This window comes from Nipponia nippon, unplaced genomic scaffold, assembly GCF_047370975.1.
Source record: "Nipponia nippon isolate SJK-2023a ecotype South Korea unplaced genomic scaffold, ASM4737097v1 scaffold_3, whole genome shotgun sequence".
NCBI lineage: Eukaryota > Metazoa > Chordata > Aves > Pelecaniformes > Threskiornithidae > Nipponia > Nipponia nippon.
This window is the reverse complement of record NW_028262347.1, coordinates 111,957,485-111,972,416: the sequence shown is the minus strand read 5'-3', so window position 1 is coordinate 111,972,416 and position 14,932 is coordinate 111,957,485. Positions and strand designations below refer to the sequence as shown.

General features: G+C 54.3%; 1 protein-coding gene across 2 annotated transcripts; it reads right to left on the bottom strand.

Moving 5' to 3' along the window:
• Nucleotides 1-400: 400 nt before the first annotated feature.
• Nucleotides 401-14,593, bottom strand: SLC68A1 (solute carrier family 68 member 1). 2 transcript variants are annotated; one of them, XM_087767931.1, is made up of 9 exons: nucleotides 14,454-14,593; nucleotides 8,018-8,286; nucleotides 7,480-7,559; nucleotides 6,217-6,666; nucleotides 5,180-5,297; nucleotides 4,097-4,193; nucleotides 3,173-3,344; nucleotides 2,433-2,626; nucleotides 401-2,217 (listed from the first exon to the last, which is right to left on the bottom strand). In XM_087767931.1, exons 2-9 carry the CDS (start codon nucleotides 8,180-8,182, stop codon nucleotides 1,964-1,966), a joined length of 1,530 nt encoding a protein of 509 aa, XP_087624057.1. In that variant the 5' UTR covers nucleotides 8,183-8,286; nucleotides 14,454-14,593; the 3' UTR covers nucleotides 401-1,963. The 2 variants fall into 2 exon arrangements, with proteins under 2 accessions (XP_087624057.1, XP_087624058.1); XM_087767932.1 differs by lacking the exon at nucleotides 14,454-14,593 and adding an exon at nucleotides 13,773-14,249.
• Between the last annotated feature and the right edge of the window lie 339 nt (nucleotides 14,594-14,932).

Below are 14,932 nucleotides of genomic sequence, written 5' to 3'. Positions count from 1 at the left end.
CCGACAGGTCAAACGGCAGCTGAGGCATAGAGAAGCTGCGAGCGAGGGCTGGTGAGGGCGGCGGGAGCGAAGCCACTGTTGCGAGAAGCGCTGGTGCCAGCCCAGGTGCTTGCAGAGAACCAAAGTGGCAAGCTTTGCTCCCAGGGCAGGCGGGGGGCCGGGGAAGGTGCGCAGCGCCCAGGCCAGCAGCTGTCCCCAGACCGTGCCTGGGGCCTCCCGAAGCAGCAGGGGAAGGTGACAGGCGAGCCTGCTGATCCTCTCTGCCCCCTACAGAAACAGGCCCAGAGTTTTGCTGCAGAGGAAGGGTCCCATTTTCTCCCACGCCACCCCAGTTGTGCCCCTGCAGCACGGTGCGAGCCCAGCCAGGTTTGACCTGCCTGCTAGAAAAATCACTGAGCAGTACAGAAAAGATCATCTTTAATTTATGATATGAAGAATCATTCTCAGACTTTGTTAGAAGTCACACAAATAACTTATGATTGAATCGCCCAGAGCTACAGAAGCCTCACGGCAGGAACATCTTGGTCCAAGACAGAAGGCAGCTGTGTCCTGAGGCAAGATGGCAGGTTTGCGGGCTGAGACCCCAGAGGGAACCTGGCACTAAACAGAGTGCAGCACCTCCCTAAGCACGCAACGGCCTTCCCACGCTGCCTGCGCAGCCCCAGCTCCTGCGGGCAGAGCTCTGCTTTGGCACACCTCCTCTGCCTGCCCCCAAACACCTTGCAGGGATCGAGGAGATGCTCCCTCACCTCGGGGATCCCTTTGGTAACCGCCTGCCCCCTCTGCTCCCAGCCAGGACCAGGGAGAGCAAGGCGCCTGCTCTCCTCCTCGGGTCCGTGGCTCGGCAGCCGGATGAGATGATCAAACTCCGGGGCACCGTTTCAAGCGGAGAGCACCCGAGGCATCTGTGTCTCCCCACAGAGGTAAAATCTCAACCCTGTGACTGCCCAGCATTGTGTCAGACAGGCTCCCAAGAGGAATCGAAGGCACAAAAGCAAGACCTGGTGTTTCCTCCAGGCTGTGCTCTCCCCCTGCAAGAGGGGAAGGCGCCAGGCTGCCTCACCAGCTCACCCGGGCCAGCCCGGGGCAGGGAGGCACTGCCAGCGGCTGGGTTAGGCGTCAGTTCCCCGACCTCGGCCCCACAGCCCCAGCCAGCACGGGAGGGGGCTCACGGCGCAGCTGTGGGACAGCGCTGATGGGAAGGGGCTGTGGAGGGCAGAGCAGGGATACACACAGGCAACGGGATGCCGGGTGAGATGTTCCAGCTCAAGGCTGTGAGCCCAGCTCAAGCCCCACACCTTTCCCAGCCCAGCAACAACTCTGCAAGGCCATGGAGGGAGCCTCAGCGTAAAACAAGCGCAGCCGGCAGACCCTGGCTGTGCAGGATATTGTCCTGGGGACAAGAAATGCCTAAGAGCGGATTTGGTCCAAGAACCACAGCACTGTAGGTGGGAGGGGTTGTACCAGCTACTGGGGAAGGCCTTCAGGGTCCTCCCATCCCTGCTCCTGCTGTCCTGCCATCGCCCCCCTCGGTCCCTTGGGCCCTCAGGAGCCTCCCACTCCGCTCCCCAAAGCTGCAGGGCTCTAGCAAGGAAGGACTCCCTGTGCCGTCTCCTCCTGCTCAGCCAGAGAGGCTGCGGCTCCCCAGGGCCATGGGACTGCATTGGGGATGCATCCGTCTCCAGCACACGCTGCAACCCAGCACCTCCCTGCTGGGATGAGCAGCCCTCTGCTCCCTGGGACAGGCTAGGGTAAAACGTTCCTGCTCCTGTGGCCAAGTGATGTACCCCAGGCCCTCAACGCGCTGAACTTCTCTGCCTTCCCCAGCGACCACCTGGAATGAGTAAACATTGGCATTACAGCATTTCACAGTTGAACCGTAAACATCGGGGTTTCTCAGCCCGCAATCCCCGCGCTTAGCCTGCCGTCCTGCGCCAGCAGCTCCCCGGGGGCTCGGGCACCCCTAGATCATTTTGACCTCTGGTGCTCGGCCTTGTGTCAGGCTTTGGCGCTGAGCCTTCACCATCCGCAGACGCTTCCCGTGCAAGCTGAACTGAGACCAGCTGAGGAGCTGCAGCAGTGCGCACGTGATGGGTACGAAGACGAGGAGGTAAAAGCAGCCCTGGCGAAGAGTTGGCTCCAAGGCTGCGGCAGACTCCAGCTTCGGCTGGGCGCTCACCACATTGCTCAAGGGGTTGCGCTGGAAGATGTCATAGCCTGGTGTCAGAGAAGAGTTTGTGAGACTGGGGACAGTGGGATGGACCCTCGTCCGTTCTCTCTGAGGGACTGGCCTTGGAGATGCGGAGACCAGGCACCACTTAGCAACTGGAAGAGCCCTCTGCACCCACCCAGGGCACGGGACATGGTGGAGGACGCTGAACTCGCAGGTCCGCCCCCTCCCACCCCGCTGCCTTCCCCAGGAGCGTCCTTACCCGTGTAGGCGCAGAGCAGCCAGGTGCCGATCAGAGGAGCGAAGGTCTGGCCTGGCTTGGTGACCAGAGCCACCATCCCAAAGAGCAGCGCTGAGGCCGCCTGCTTCCTACGGTTCAGGACTAGATCTTCATCCACCAAGTCGGTGACCACCAGGTTGAGCAACTTACAGGTCCCTTCTGTGAATACCCGGTTGCTGCAGAACAACAGGCAAAGCACTGAATAGGGGCACCAAGAAAGGATGGGAGTAGGTGAGAGATCAGAGAAAACGGAAAGAGGGATGAGAAAAGTTCCCCAACACTTAAAATAAGAATTTCAGAAGACTACAGGAGGGGAACACGGCTAGCAATAAGCCTCGCGTACCCTGCAACGATGCCTTGGATCAGTCCTGACCTGCCACACGGACAGGCAGCTGCAGCACGCACTGAGGGCTATGGCCGCAGGCAGGCTACAGAGAAGAGCAGCTCAGCTCAGCAGCTGGGAGAGGCTGCTGCAGGCAGCCACCAGCCCTGCTGGGTCTCTGTCCTGAACATCACTGCCTCCCTCACTCTGCTGCAGGCACAGCCAGTGGATTTGGCAGTGACCCGTCCCACGCTCGGGTGCACTCAGAGCTGGGAGCCACGTGGCTTCTGGGCGACCCTGGCTACTGCTCCCTGCCTCCCATGCTTCTCCGTAAAACAGAGACAAGTCATTTCCCCTCCCAGGTGGCAGAGAGCAGGGGAAGCGGGCGCTGCCTGCCTACCTGGCAATGAAGATGCAGAGGAGGTACACCTGATCGGGTCCTGCCAGGAGCATGACAACGCTGAGAGCCAGCTTCAGGAAGAAGAGTCCTCGCACCACAGCATAAACCCCGCAGCGGCGGCAGAGGGACAGGAAGTAGAGGTTGTTGAGATGGGGGGCGATGTAGGAAACACCTGAGCAGAGACAGAGGCGCAAATAGCTTGAGGGAGTTTCAGTATCCACCCTGCCCCAGGACCGATCCCGAGAGAGGGGACGAGGCTGGCTGGCGCCAGCAGGGCTGTAGCACACAAAGTACAGAATAGCCCCCACGCACATACAGAAGGCTGCAGCAGATTTACTCAATGGCTTTGTGGCACAACACACGCTCTTCCTACAGAGGGAGGCCTTCTTCCATCAACCTCATGGGCAGGAAGGAAGAAAAGACTTGCCCAGTGTCATACAGGGGCTGGGACTCAGCCCTGGAGCAGAAACGAGAGGGACAGGACAGCGTGACCAGACCCGGCCCACACAGAACCCTCCCAGCATAACTCTAGGACCAGTGCCCACAGATCTGTGGCAGCCTGGAAATGGTCCATATGCCAGTGAAGAGAAAGGGATTAAATTCAGGGCCGTGTTCCCTCCTGCATCCTAGGGACACTATCTGCAGCCACTAATGCTCAGAGCAATACCTCCGTGGTGCCTAGGCCCGAGTCCAGCATATCGGGCTCGTCACCAGTAGAAAAGGCTCCAAGTTAATTCTCTTGTGCCCAGGAGGGACCACTTGGAGGTCCCAGGGAAGCAAGGGGGGTGCGAGCACGTGTGAATCTTACAGTCCAGAGACCAGCGTGTGAGCACACCTCTCCCCAGATGGAGTTTGGGAAGAGTGAATCCAGACTCGGGCCAGGTCCTAACCCGGCTGCTCCCTCCAGTCCCACCTGAGACTCACCGAGCAGGAAGGATCCAGTAGAGACAGAGATCTGGTCTGACAGCAGGTGCTCCAGGAACAGAGGGAAGAAGTTGCTGTTAAAGTGGCAGTGAAAAACCTGTGAAGGCAGCATGCAGACGAGCTGGTCAGCAGGAACAGCAGTAAGAGAGAACAGAAAAAAAGCTAACAGCCCTCTGGGCTCTGTTATCCTAGGAGCCCTGTGCCAAGGGACCGTGCAGGATGGGCCTGGAGTACTTCAGCAGAGCAAGAGCTTGGCTGCAGAGTCTGTGACGCCGTAGGCTGAGACCGCAAAGCTGCAACACCACCAGCCGTGCCCACTGCACGCCTGGGGTCAGTACCGCTTCCCAGCTGCCAAGGCATTGCTCACAGGGCACCTGCTCAGCACACAGCACTGCTGGGGCAGGCAGGGCAAGGAGGTGACCACAAGGGTTTGGGGGGGGACAGTGGCACGGCAGGAGGCAGCTGTCAGGAGGATAAGGATAAGGTGGCAGCGAGCCTCGAACACAAAGATGCAGAGCAGCATCAAGAGCCTGCCTGAGGGGAACTGAGGGATCCCCAGGGAGACGGGAGCTGTGACTGCAGCACACGAGGAAAGCTGGGCAGGCTGCTGGCATTTGGTAGTAATCACTGAAGAGGATGAAGAACAGAAATGGCAAAAGCCAGCTGGGAGGTGGATCCAACTGGACAGCGAGAACAACGATGTGAGCCTCAGGAAAGCAGAAGGAGACTGTGCTGACAGCCTCGCCAGCAAACTGCACTCCTGAACTCATCCCCACCACGAGCCAGGCCTTGTGTCCCAGATGGGGCTGCACAGAGCTCAGCCAGCCCCCGTAATCCAGCCTACGCTGCGGAGAGAGGAAGGAGCACCCCACAGCTTGCTCAAGCAGCATCTTTGGGTCACAAGCAGGGAGAGTAGCTACCAGCTGCTGAACCGACCAGTAGGTGCAGGAGGCTCCAAGAGCAAGTGGGTGCTGGAAACACCTCTGCCCTTCCCGGGGAATTCACATACCGCTCAATCACCATCTCAAACAGCCAGAGCCAGCGCTCATCCTCTGAATCACAACATGTCGCTGCTGCGCCTACCTGGACGAGGTTCATGCAGACAAACCAGAGGAAGTTGCGGTGTCGGGAGAGCTGCTGGAGATACTCTGCCAGGGTGATCCTCTTCTCCTGGGGGACGGACAGTTTCTCAATGTACAGCCTAAAGGGAGAGGAGGGAAAACACAGCTGTGAATCCCTCACACCAAGCAGGAGAGAGCCCCCAGCTCGCTCTGTGTAAATGCAGAGCTGTCTCTCCTCAGCTCCCATCCCAACCTTCCCTTCTCCCTGGACCAAACCAGAACAGTAGAATCTACAACAATGTTTGCTTATTGCTAGCAATAACCACAGGCACTGGGTGTCCCAAAGAACATTTGTCTTCTGAACCCAAAATTCAGATTTCTGTCCATAAAAGCATTTTCCTCTTATTAGCCATTCTGCTATGCAAACACTCCTCTTCCAGATCCCTGCGGTTAGCTCACCTGGCAGATCTCATCAGGATCTGCTGTGTTAGTACAGCATAATGCTGGCAGCTCATAACAAGAAACAAGAAGTGAGGCAGCCCAAGGAGAAGCAAGGGAGCTGAAGGGGGAAAACCAGCTGTATCGTGGCCCACCAACAGCCCAGCCACTATCAGGCAACTAACGCAAGCGAAAGGGTAAGAGACATTCGCTTGTCCAACTCCATAGGAATGGGGAGCAACGTGGCCTCATGCTCAAGCAGGAATGCTTTCATGATAAGCTGCTTCTGATGTTTTGCCACTCACAAGCCTCACTGGGTGCTCTAGATATTAACTCATTTCATGTCCAAACACTGGATGGCCATACAGCAGGTCAGGGCTCTGCCTCCAGTTTGGGCCAGGGGTGTCACGAGATAGTTTTGTCCTATTTTCAGAGGGCATTAGGAGCCAGTGTGACAGAGGTGATTCTGAAAACTGTATGAACAAACAAGAACCATAGATGATTAACAAAAATTTGCCTTGTCCTGGATCTTCCCACACATTTAGTTTGCTGCAGTGCATAAAAGGATTCTACAGATCTAGGCCAGGCCTTTGTTCCTGCAACAGAATCGGTGACACTTACTCTTTTAGGGTCAATTCCTGGTCCCATTTTGCTTTCCCATCAGCCTCAAACCGCTGGCGGAGCAGCTGCGTAGACAGGGTAAAACCAACGATGGAGCAGAGGGCCAGCACGACGCAAAATATGCGGAAGTAAAAGAAGTTCTCTTTGTTCCACACTGCGTAGGACATGAAGACAGAGAGGGAGCCTATGGCACTGAAGAGGGAGCAGTAGAAGTTGAGGCTAGTCCTGTCTTTTGCTGAAACAGCCAGGTCTGCGAGCAAGGCGTTGTGATGGAGGTCGACCATGGTGAGAAAGCTGTCATACATGCAAAGGCAAAGAAGGAACTGCAAACCAGGATGAGCCCAGGCAACCCAGAAAGCCAGGAAAGAGATGGCAAAGAGGGGGCCATTGTGGCTTAGTGCTCTGAGCCTCTTCAGAACTACTTCTGGGGAGGAAATCTCTGCTCCTGGCCTGCAACAGAAGACAAAGAACTTTAGACACCTGGACAAAACCCTGCATGACCACGTATTCTCCCTCTCCAAAGAAGTCATGTAAGCAGCCTAGGCACAAATACAGGTTTTGCTAATACAACAAGCATCCACATCAGATACCTTCTCAGCTAATATGTGAATACATTGAAAAATATGGGTTTAAGGCAGCCAAAAAGCATGAAGGAAAGGGACTTTTTTTTTCCTCCAGAGCAAGTCTCTCCCCGATAGTGCTGCACTGTCTGCGCTTTGCACAACGTAAATTATTTCAATGAGCATTTAAAGTTTTTACTAGTTGCAGGAAGCCACACCATGATTTTCATTAAAAGCTTGACATAAATACATGAGAAATGCTAATGGCCAATAGTGATCCATGATCCAGGGAGTTTGGGAACAACTGATCTGAGGCACTCCAGGTGGAAATAATTGTCCTTTCCCCCCTTGTGTCTCCCAAACCGTGTACAGACACTCTCTAACACCCCACTGAGAGGCTTGCTCATATAGCAGGGGCTTAAGATTTTTAGATGCCCCTATTTTAGGTTCTGTACCACTCGTGATTGTTAAGGGCTAGGGTCACATCTGCCTGATAGGCATGTGACTTCCCCTATACAGCCAGGTACTGAAATAACATGCAAAGAGCACTGAACTTCAAAGATGCCAGGAAAAGGAGGTATTTAAGAGTTCCACACCCTAGAAACCATTCCCACGCCATCATTTTAAAGCTGCCAATTTCACATCATCTCCCCCAGAGACTAAACAACTTCCCAGCCTCTGCTGGAAGTGGAACTTAACTTACTGCTGTGTGCTCAGGAACACCCGGTCGCTCAGCCAGCCAAACAAAGGGTCATTCAGGCTGTTCCAGATCAGAAACACTGTCTAGGAAACAAAACAAGGACAATGAAACAAACCACAGGACAGCTCCCGCAAAGACTCAGTTCTGTTACTGAAGCAAGCAGTGCTGAGTGGCACGGTGAACAATCAGCAGGAACTGTCCCAGCGCACCTTCCCTGCCTCACCACCGCTCTACAATTCCTCTGTCTGGGGCAACTGCCAGATTAACACAGCGAGATCAGTGGTTTTCCCTGCTTGTGAAACACCCCGACGTCCCCAGAGGAAAGGCAGCCTTAAGAACAAAGTCTCTGGGTTTTCTATCCCAGCTTGTGCTCTGTATGTAAGTGGGGAAAACTGAAAAGCCCAAGCTAGCACTCGGAAGGCTCCCTCTCCAAAGGGGAGCACTGCTATTACAGCTAACGTTCTTCACACTGCTAGCATGGAGCGGTCTTGATTTCAGGATTTCTTACTTAAGAGGGCAGAAATCTATGGAAAAGACTAACCTCTCCTATCCAAAAGGACAGTTTATCAATCTTGTAAACAGAGACAAAGGTGTCCACGTAGTACAGGAGGAATACGTTGTGCAAAATGGAAACAAACAGCGACAGGGACCCGTAGATCACTGCAGTGGGCAAATTAAAAAGACAAGCCAACAGTCGCAACCCCATGTTGGTGTAGTCAGCGTTCAGCTCCCTCGATCACCTCCATTTCAGATGGGATGTCTTCTCCCAACACCTGCTACATATTTTTTGGGGCCAATCCATTGTCGCTCCTGCAGGAGAGAAAAAAAATAAAATGAAATGAAACCAGATTCAATTGCTTAAATGAACTAAAAGTTGAATCAAATTAATTAGTAATCTTTGCCAACAGAGATCAGAATTCATATTGCTTTGAGGAGCTGTTCAAAAGTGGATTGGAGGGGATTTAAGAGACTAAAAGCTGTCTGCTGCACTAAAGCTGTTTCATTACGCTGAGGCCAGGCTGTGGGCTCCCGGGGGTACCACTGTCTTCTCCTGAGCAGGCTGCCCTGTCCTTTACTCTGTAATGTTCTTTGTTATCCAGCAAGTAGCCGATTAGCTCTTTCCAGCTCTTTAAAGGCAAGGCCACAGGAGGAATCAAGCTAGATAGCTGCAAACAACAAAGCAGCCTTCAGAAAACACACCTAGCCACTGACATTTTTAGGTACTGGTGTAAATTTTTAGCCAACAGCTGTGATGTAATCTCACACGCGCACACTGCTTTCCCCCAGCAGCCACAGCTGACTGCACCTGGGCTGGCTTAGACAGGAGTTAGTTATGGCAAGCAGCGTTGCTGCTTTGTGGCATGAAAAGACACGACTGGAGCATGACGGCATGCAGACGACATGCTGCCATCATGCGATAAAGGCAACCAACGGTCTCTTAGCAGCTGTCCAGCTTCTCTTGGGGTGGCCTGAATTTTAGGATCGGTGTCTGAACTAAAGATGCTTTGGCTGGATAGCAATATATACAGAAATAAACCAAGTGGAAACAGCAGTCTTATACCAGAACAAGTCACTGTAGGTTCACAAGGGGCTGAGGTGAGACGGGAGGACTCCTCACACTGGCATGGACAGGAGGTGGGACCATCGTCCTCCTGCAATGTACTCTCCTGCTTTTCAGACTAAGCCTCTCTCACTCAAGTTGCTACAGACCAAAGGCAAAACACAAGGCACCTCTTCAGATGCACTCGTGTATCTGGTGAGACATTGAGCGTTCTTAAATCAGCGTAAGGCAGCTTCTCCAGCCCGTGCCATCCTAAGAAGCTCTGTTCACCGTGCACACACGACGGGTGACAGCAGGGTCGCTATCTTAACACTGTCACAAGCAAGATAAAGGGCTGGAAGTCACTCCCGTTTCAGCCCTCCAGGGTCCGCACTCACCCAACTCAGACACGTCGTGGGGACAACTTCAAAATGCAGGGTAAGAATGAGCACATCAGAAACGGGAAACCACGCACCAAGCCAGCCTTCCTGGGCTTGCAACATCAGCTGCAGCCAGTCCACGCAGAAGATCAAGGGAAAGAATAAATTGCTGGGCACGAAACCTGATGAAACTCCAGTCCCATTCAGCATTTCCCAGAAGCCATGAGTATGACCACTTCTAGGCAAGATTAGAAAAGCAAAAATAACCTCTGCTCTGCCTAGCCCAAGGAATTCCTCATAATTATCTCAGAAGGAGCAGGAACAGCATTTGTTCCAATCAATTACGTCACTAAATTGAAACTGCACATCGGCTCCGCTCCCAGCCAAAGCGCCAGACCTCAACTGGATCCAACTGCAGAGCCCTCGTGGAGCGGAGCCACCATGCTGCATCCCCGCCATGCCAAAACCCACAGCCAGATAAAAGGAAGACACTGCTTGGAGGGGAATTCAGCCAGACAATGAACTTTTATAGGTATAATTAAAGACAGACAAGCCTCAAGGGGAAAACTGCATTTTGTGCGGTCATCCATTGAAAAGGAATCAAGAATTCGTGATCTGTAAAGATAAAGAAGAAGGGAGAGCTAAGCCAACTGACCCACCGATGAGTCCTGCATCTCTCACCAAGAGCCTTCTGTGGAGGCCTGGCTCAAGGGCAGATGAAGCCACCAGAGTGCTGGGCACCCTCATGAACGGGATGGAGAACAAGCGGACAGCACCATTTTGTACCGTATGAAACCTCAAGTGAATCCAGACCTTGACCACTGCGTGCACATCTAACCTCACTACAAAACTGCTGAGACATTGAGACGAGGGAGAGCAAAGAAGGGCAACTAAAGCGATCAAGGGACTGAGGCAGCTGACTAAACAGCTGGGACTCCAGGCAGAGGGGAAGGGCTGAAGGGGAACACGATCAAGGTTTACAGAGTCCCACACGCAGCGGATAAGGTGAAGGTGTTCCAGGACACAAGAACTGGGAGCACTCACTGTAACTAGCAGGAAGTCAGTTTAAAGCACATGAAAATACTTCTTTGCCTGGCAGGTAGCAAACATCTGACATTTGCTGCCAAAGGAGGTTGCAGAGATGGGCGGCAGGTTCAGAGGATTAGACAAATCCACGGAAAACAGCTGCACACGAAGAACTACTAAAGGGAACAGGCAGGGAAATCCCCTTTAGCATCCCTAATCCAAGGGCTGTGCATGCTGGGGGCGGACGAGTGGAAAGGCCCACAGACAGTGGCTGGGCTCACGTGCTCTTCCCCTAAATAAATCTCCTGCTGCGGCCGCGGGGCAGAACGTGGGGCGAGACAGACCAACGGTCTGACCCGCTAGGGCTGTTCTGAACCTGGACTTGACTTCGCTACCCAACACCTGTTTGAAAGCAAAGCCTGCCCTAGGCCTGGTCCTTAGCGCTGCACTTTACACGTGTACTCATCCAAACGACGCCTCACTAAGCACACGTTGCACAAACCACAGCTGCTGAAGTTTCCAGAGACACCTCATTTCGTCATTTATATGCCATGGCGCTGTTTAAAGAAGGTGAAGTTCCACTTGCTCTCCTCCTTCTCCCTCGTAGATGCACAACCCTTCCCGCCAGCTGACATTTGCAAGTGATTTCACTTTGCTGGGGTAGTTGTTAGGTCATTTTTTACTTTCTATTTTCCCTCCCCATCTGCAAATGTGCAGATGAAAAGAAACAAATCATAGTTGTCCGTAAAAAGTAGATTTTGCTTCTACATCCAAAGCACTGTGTTATTTAAGCTTGCCACGCTGGTATTTTCATAACCTTTTCCTTGGAATGAAGAATTACTCATGGAGTATGTCAGAACTTTTCAACATTAGGCTTTAAGTAGTAATGGGAAGAGGAGCTGCAGGAGGGAATAGCTATCATTCATTCATGCTGAACTTCTAACGCACAGTCATAAAGCAACAAGCTCATAAATTAGAAAGCAAATAGCCCTTATTTCAGAAACTTCCACCTCCACATCTGACATCTGGCATCGCTCCTGCCAGTGACGTTTGCAGATCTTATCTTTTTGAGAAGGATGTCTGAATACTGGCTACCAGGAAAGCATTGCTTTTGTTTGAGAGTGCTGGCGCATGGCGGCTGGAAACACACCACAGTTTGGGGCTCGCACATCTGCTCTAACTTCCCAGGCAGCTCACAGCTGGATTCACAAGTCATTGTGTCCCGTGGCGATTCAGCAACCCTTTGGCCTTACAACAAGGCTGAGCTCCAGCCGTCCACAGCTGAAGCCGGTTGTACTGAGTTGGCAGCAGAGCCATACACATGAATCTTGGCCTAACACAGTCTTTTAAGCGGGGCCAGATGATTCCTATATGCTGAAGTTGCCACTCAGGAACCTGAAATAGCCATCTGCAGACTTGACCACAGTAACAGGATGACTCTTCCATTCATTCTCCACTATATGGGTAATGCAGGCTGGAATATCCCAAATAATACTTCAGGATATGTCTGTGCTTGCTCCAGCCGTCACTCTGCTGCATATTCTGGATCTGCTAAAGCTGTACTGTGCTAAAGCAGAGGGCCAGAAAAAAAATATCATCTCTGTGTCTCTGCACCCGCTACACAATAAATCCACCAGCTGGATAAGCCACCCAAGAGGGGACCCTATTCCTAGACATTCCTCACGGCCAGACAGGACTGGGCTGCTGGTGGTCCAGCCCCATCCACAGGGAAGCCAGGCTGGAGCTGCGCCCATGACAGAGCTGCTGCCCTGTGACCTGTCCCAGCACAGCGCCTGGCGCTGGGCACGTCAATTCCTCACAGGCCCCATAAGTGACATTCTCAGCCAGAGGAAACAGTCATGGACATCTTCATCTGGTCAGGCTTATCCGTCAGCGACAAGTCCACTTTGTAAGCACGGACCAGGTCGTGCACACTCCTTCCCACCCCACACACAGTACCCCAGGAAACCTTCAAAGCACAGACACCTCCGTGGGTCCTCACCCCATGGAGCTACTTAGATTCTGTCAGGACTCTGTTCAGTAAGAAGGGGAATCCCTCCATGGAGCTATTTCACTGAATGAAACTGAGAGCGCGTCCACTTAAACCAAAAAAAGTCTCAAAATCCTATTCCTATATCACAAAAGCTCCTATCTAGACACACGACTCCACAAAATTTAGGCTCCTCTGACCAAACTTTGATCCCATGCACCCTCTTAGAAGTAGATATATCTCCTAGACTCTCAATTTCTCCACTGTACTACTTCTGAAATCCTAATGCCACATTTCCTCAGACAACCCACTTGCTAACAGAGAGTCTCGAGGGAACACCAAACACAGTTCCACATGAAACATTAAACTCCCCAACAGCAGACTCCCAGCAGCCTGGTATCTGAACGGTAAAGCAATGAAGCCTTTGAAAACCTGATACCACCTGGGTCAGGCACAGAAACGTGCCGCTTCAAAGAGGCTGTGAGGGCATTTCCCAGTACTGTTTACCAATTCAACAATCACAGATGCCTCCGTATCATGAGGTTTGGTAACACCCTTCTTATTACAGGCAATCATGTGCTTCCATCAGGTGCTTCCCTCACTCCCTCGGAGCTCATACACATAAACAGAACTGCCACGCAGATGACAATTAACATCTTGAACCAGCTGGTAGTTTCTGTGGAGCCGCGTTCCAGCAGAGCAATCTCATTAAATCAGATCTCATTCCCTAATGAGATTACAAGGTTCGTTAATAGAGGTAACCAGGTAGATCTCATAGTCTTGGAATCTGGTAAGGCATTTAACTTAACAGCACGCTGCATCCCTTTTCTAACCGATTCATTGTTTTACAGCGTAAGGAAAATGTATTAGATAGATAAGAACTGGTTTCCCATGATGTTACCATCAGTGTAAGTGCTAATCCTGTAGCGGACTTTCACAGCACTGGTACGGGGACCATTGCCAGGTAACTCTGGCCTCAAATTACAGATTTGGAAGTAAGTATGAAACCCTTACTGAAAACAACTCCCAAGAGTGGAATCACAGAAGCGAGAAGAGGGGATTCCTACACAGACAGGGCCTGATCTTGTTAAGGCTTAATAGGAAGCACAGGGCGAGAAGTCCTTTTCACAGCTCTGCCCAAGCAGCAGCAACTGGGAGTTTCTGCTACGCTACCTCCATCTTCTCACCAGGGAGACTTTTCACCTACGCAAACCTTCCAAAGCCGTAGCAGCCTCCTAACCCACCAGCTTGGGCCACCAGCTTGGGCCACCAGCCTGGGCCACCAGCCAGGCGCCGCTAACCACAGGACTGAAGGAAGCCCAGCTGCTGAGGCCACGGGAGCGCTCTGTGCAGTTCAGACCTGGAAAACACAACGCTTGGTCACCAGCCGACGTCCCACGCGTGGGAAGGGAAGGCGGGAAGCAAGCGACGCCTGCGAAGGGAGGCCGGACACACAGACGCCGTTTCTTTGGCCACCGAGACGAGCCAGCACCCCGCCTGCGAGGTCCCCCCGTGCTGAGGGGAGGCCTAGCAGCCCCGGGAGCGGACGCGGTGGCCGGGCAGGGGCACGGCCACCGTTTCGCCTGGGCTGCCCCGCCGGCTCCGTGGCGGTGGAGGGCCGGTCGGACGCGGCCTGGCGAGGGGAAGGTGCGACGGGGACACGGCGTCCACGCCTCCAGGGTGGGCTCCCCTCACCGCCTGCCCCACGGCGGGGGACGGGGCGATGCCAGGGCCACCTCTACTAGCCGGGACCCTGCGAGGCAGCGAGACCCCGACCGGCTCCAGAGCGGGGGACAGACGGACTGAGGCCCACGGGCACTGACAGACCCCCCGCAGCCACGTGGGACCGTCCAGGGTAACGGGGAGAAACACACGCCGGAGCCCTACCAACGCGGGCGGGGGGGGGGGGGAACCCCGACACCCCCCGGACTGCCCCACTGCACTGAGGGGGGCCTCCCCCACCCCACCCAGACGACAAACCCAGGCCGGCACTGGGGTGGGGGAGGCACGGCGCCGCAGCCGTCCCCTCAGCGCCTCCTACCTGCTGCGTTACCGGCGCTGCCCCCGCCGTTCCGCTGCCGAGCGACACTTCCGCGCATGCGCGTCCGCTAGAGCCCGCCCGGCCCCGCCCCGCGCCCAGCTCCATCTTGCGTCCTGGCAAGTGAAGCCACGGCCCTTTCCCGGCCGCCATCTCGTGTGAGGGCACCGCGCCTCATTTGCGTTAGCCCCGCCCCTCAGCGACCAGCAGCCGCAGCGGGGACCGGCTCCCGGGGGTCCTTTCTAGCCAGAGCAGGCCGGCTCCTCTATGATCCATCCGGTTTGCGGGGCGCTTGTCGCCATGGAAACGCTGCGGGGCCGGGCGGGCGCGGCCCTGCCACCAGGGCCAGCGGGGCGGTGGCGGCACCGCGGCCCCAAGCCTCGTCCCCCGCGGTGCCCTCCACCGGCCGGCTCCCTCCCCAGCACCGGGGGCTGGAGGAGAAACGGGTCTGGGAAGCACAAGATGGCTCCTGGTGTCTTTTC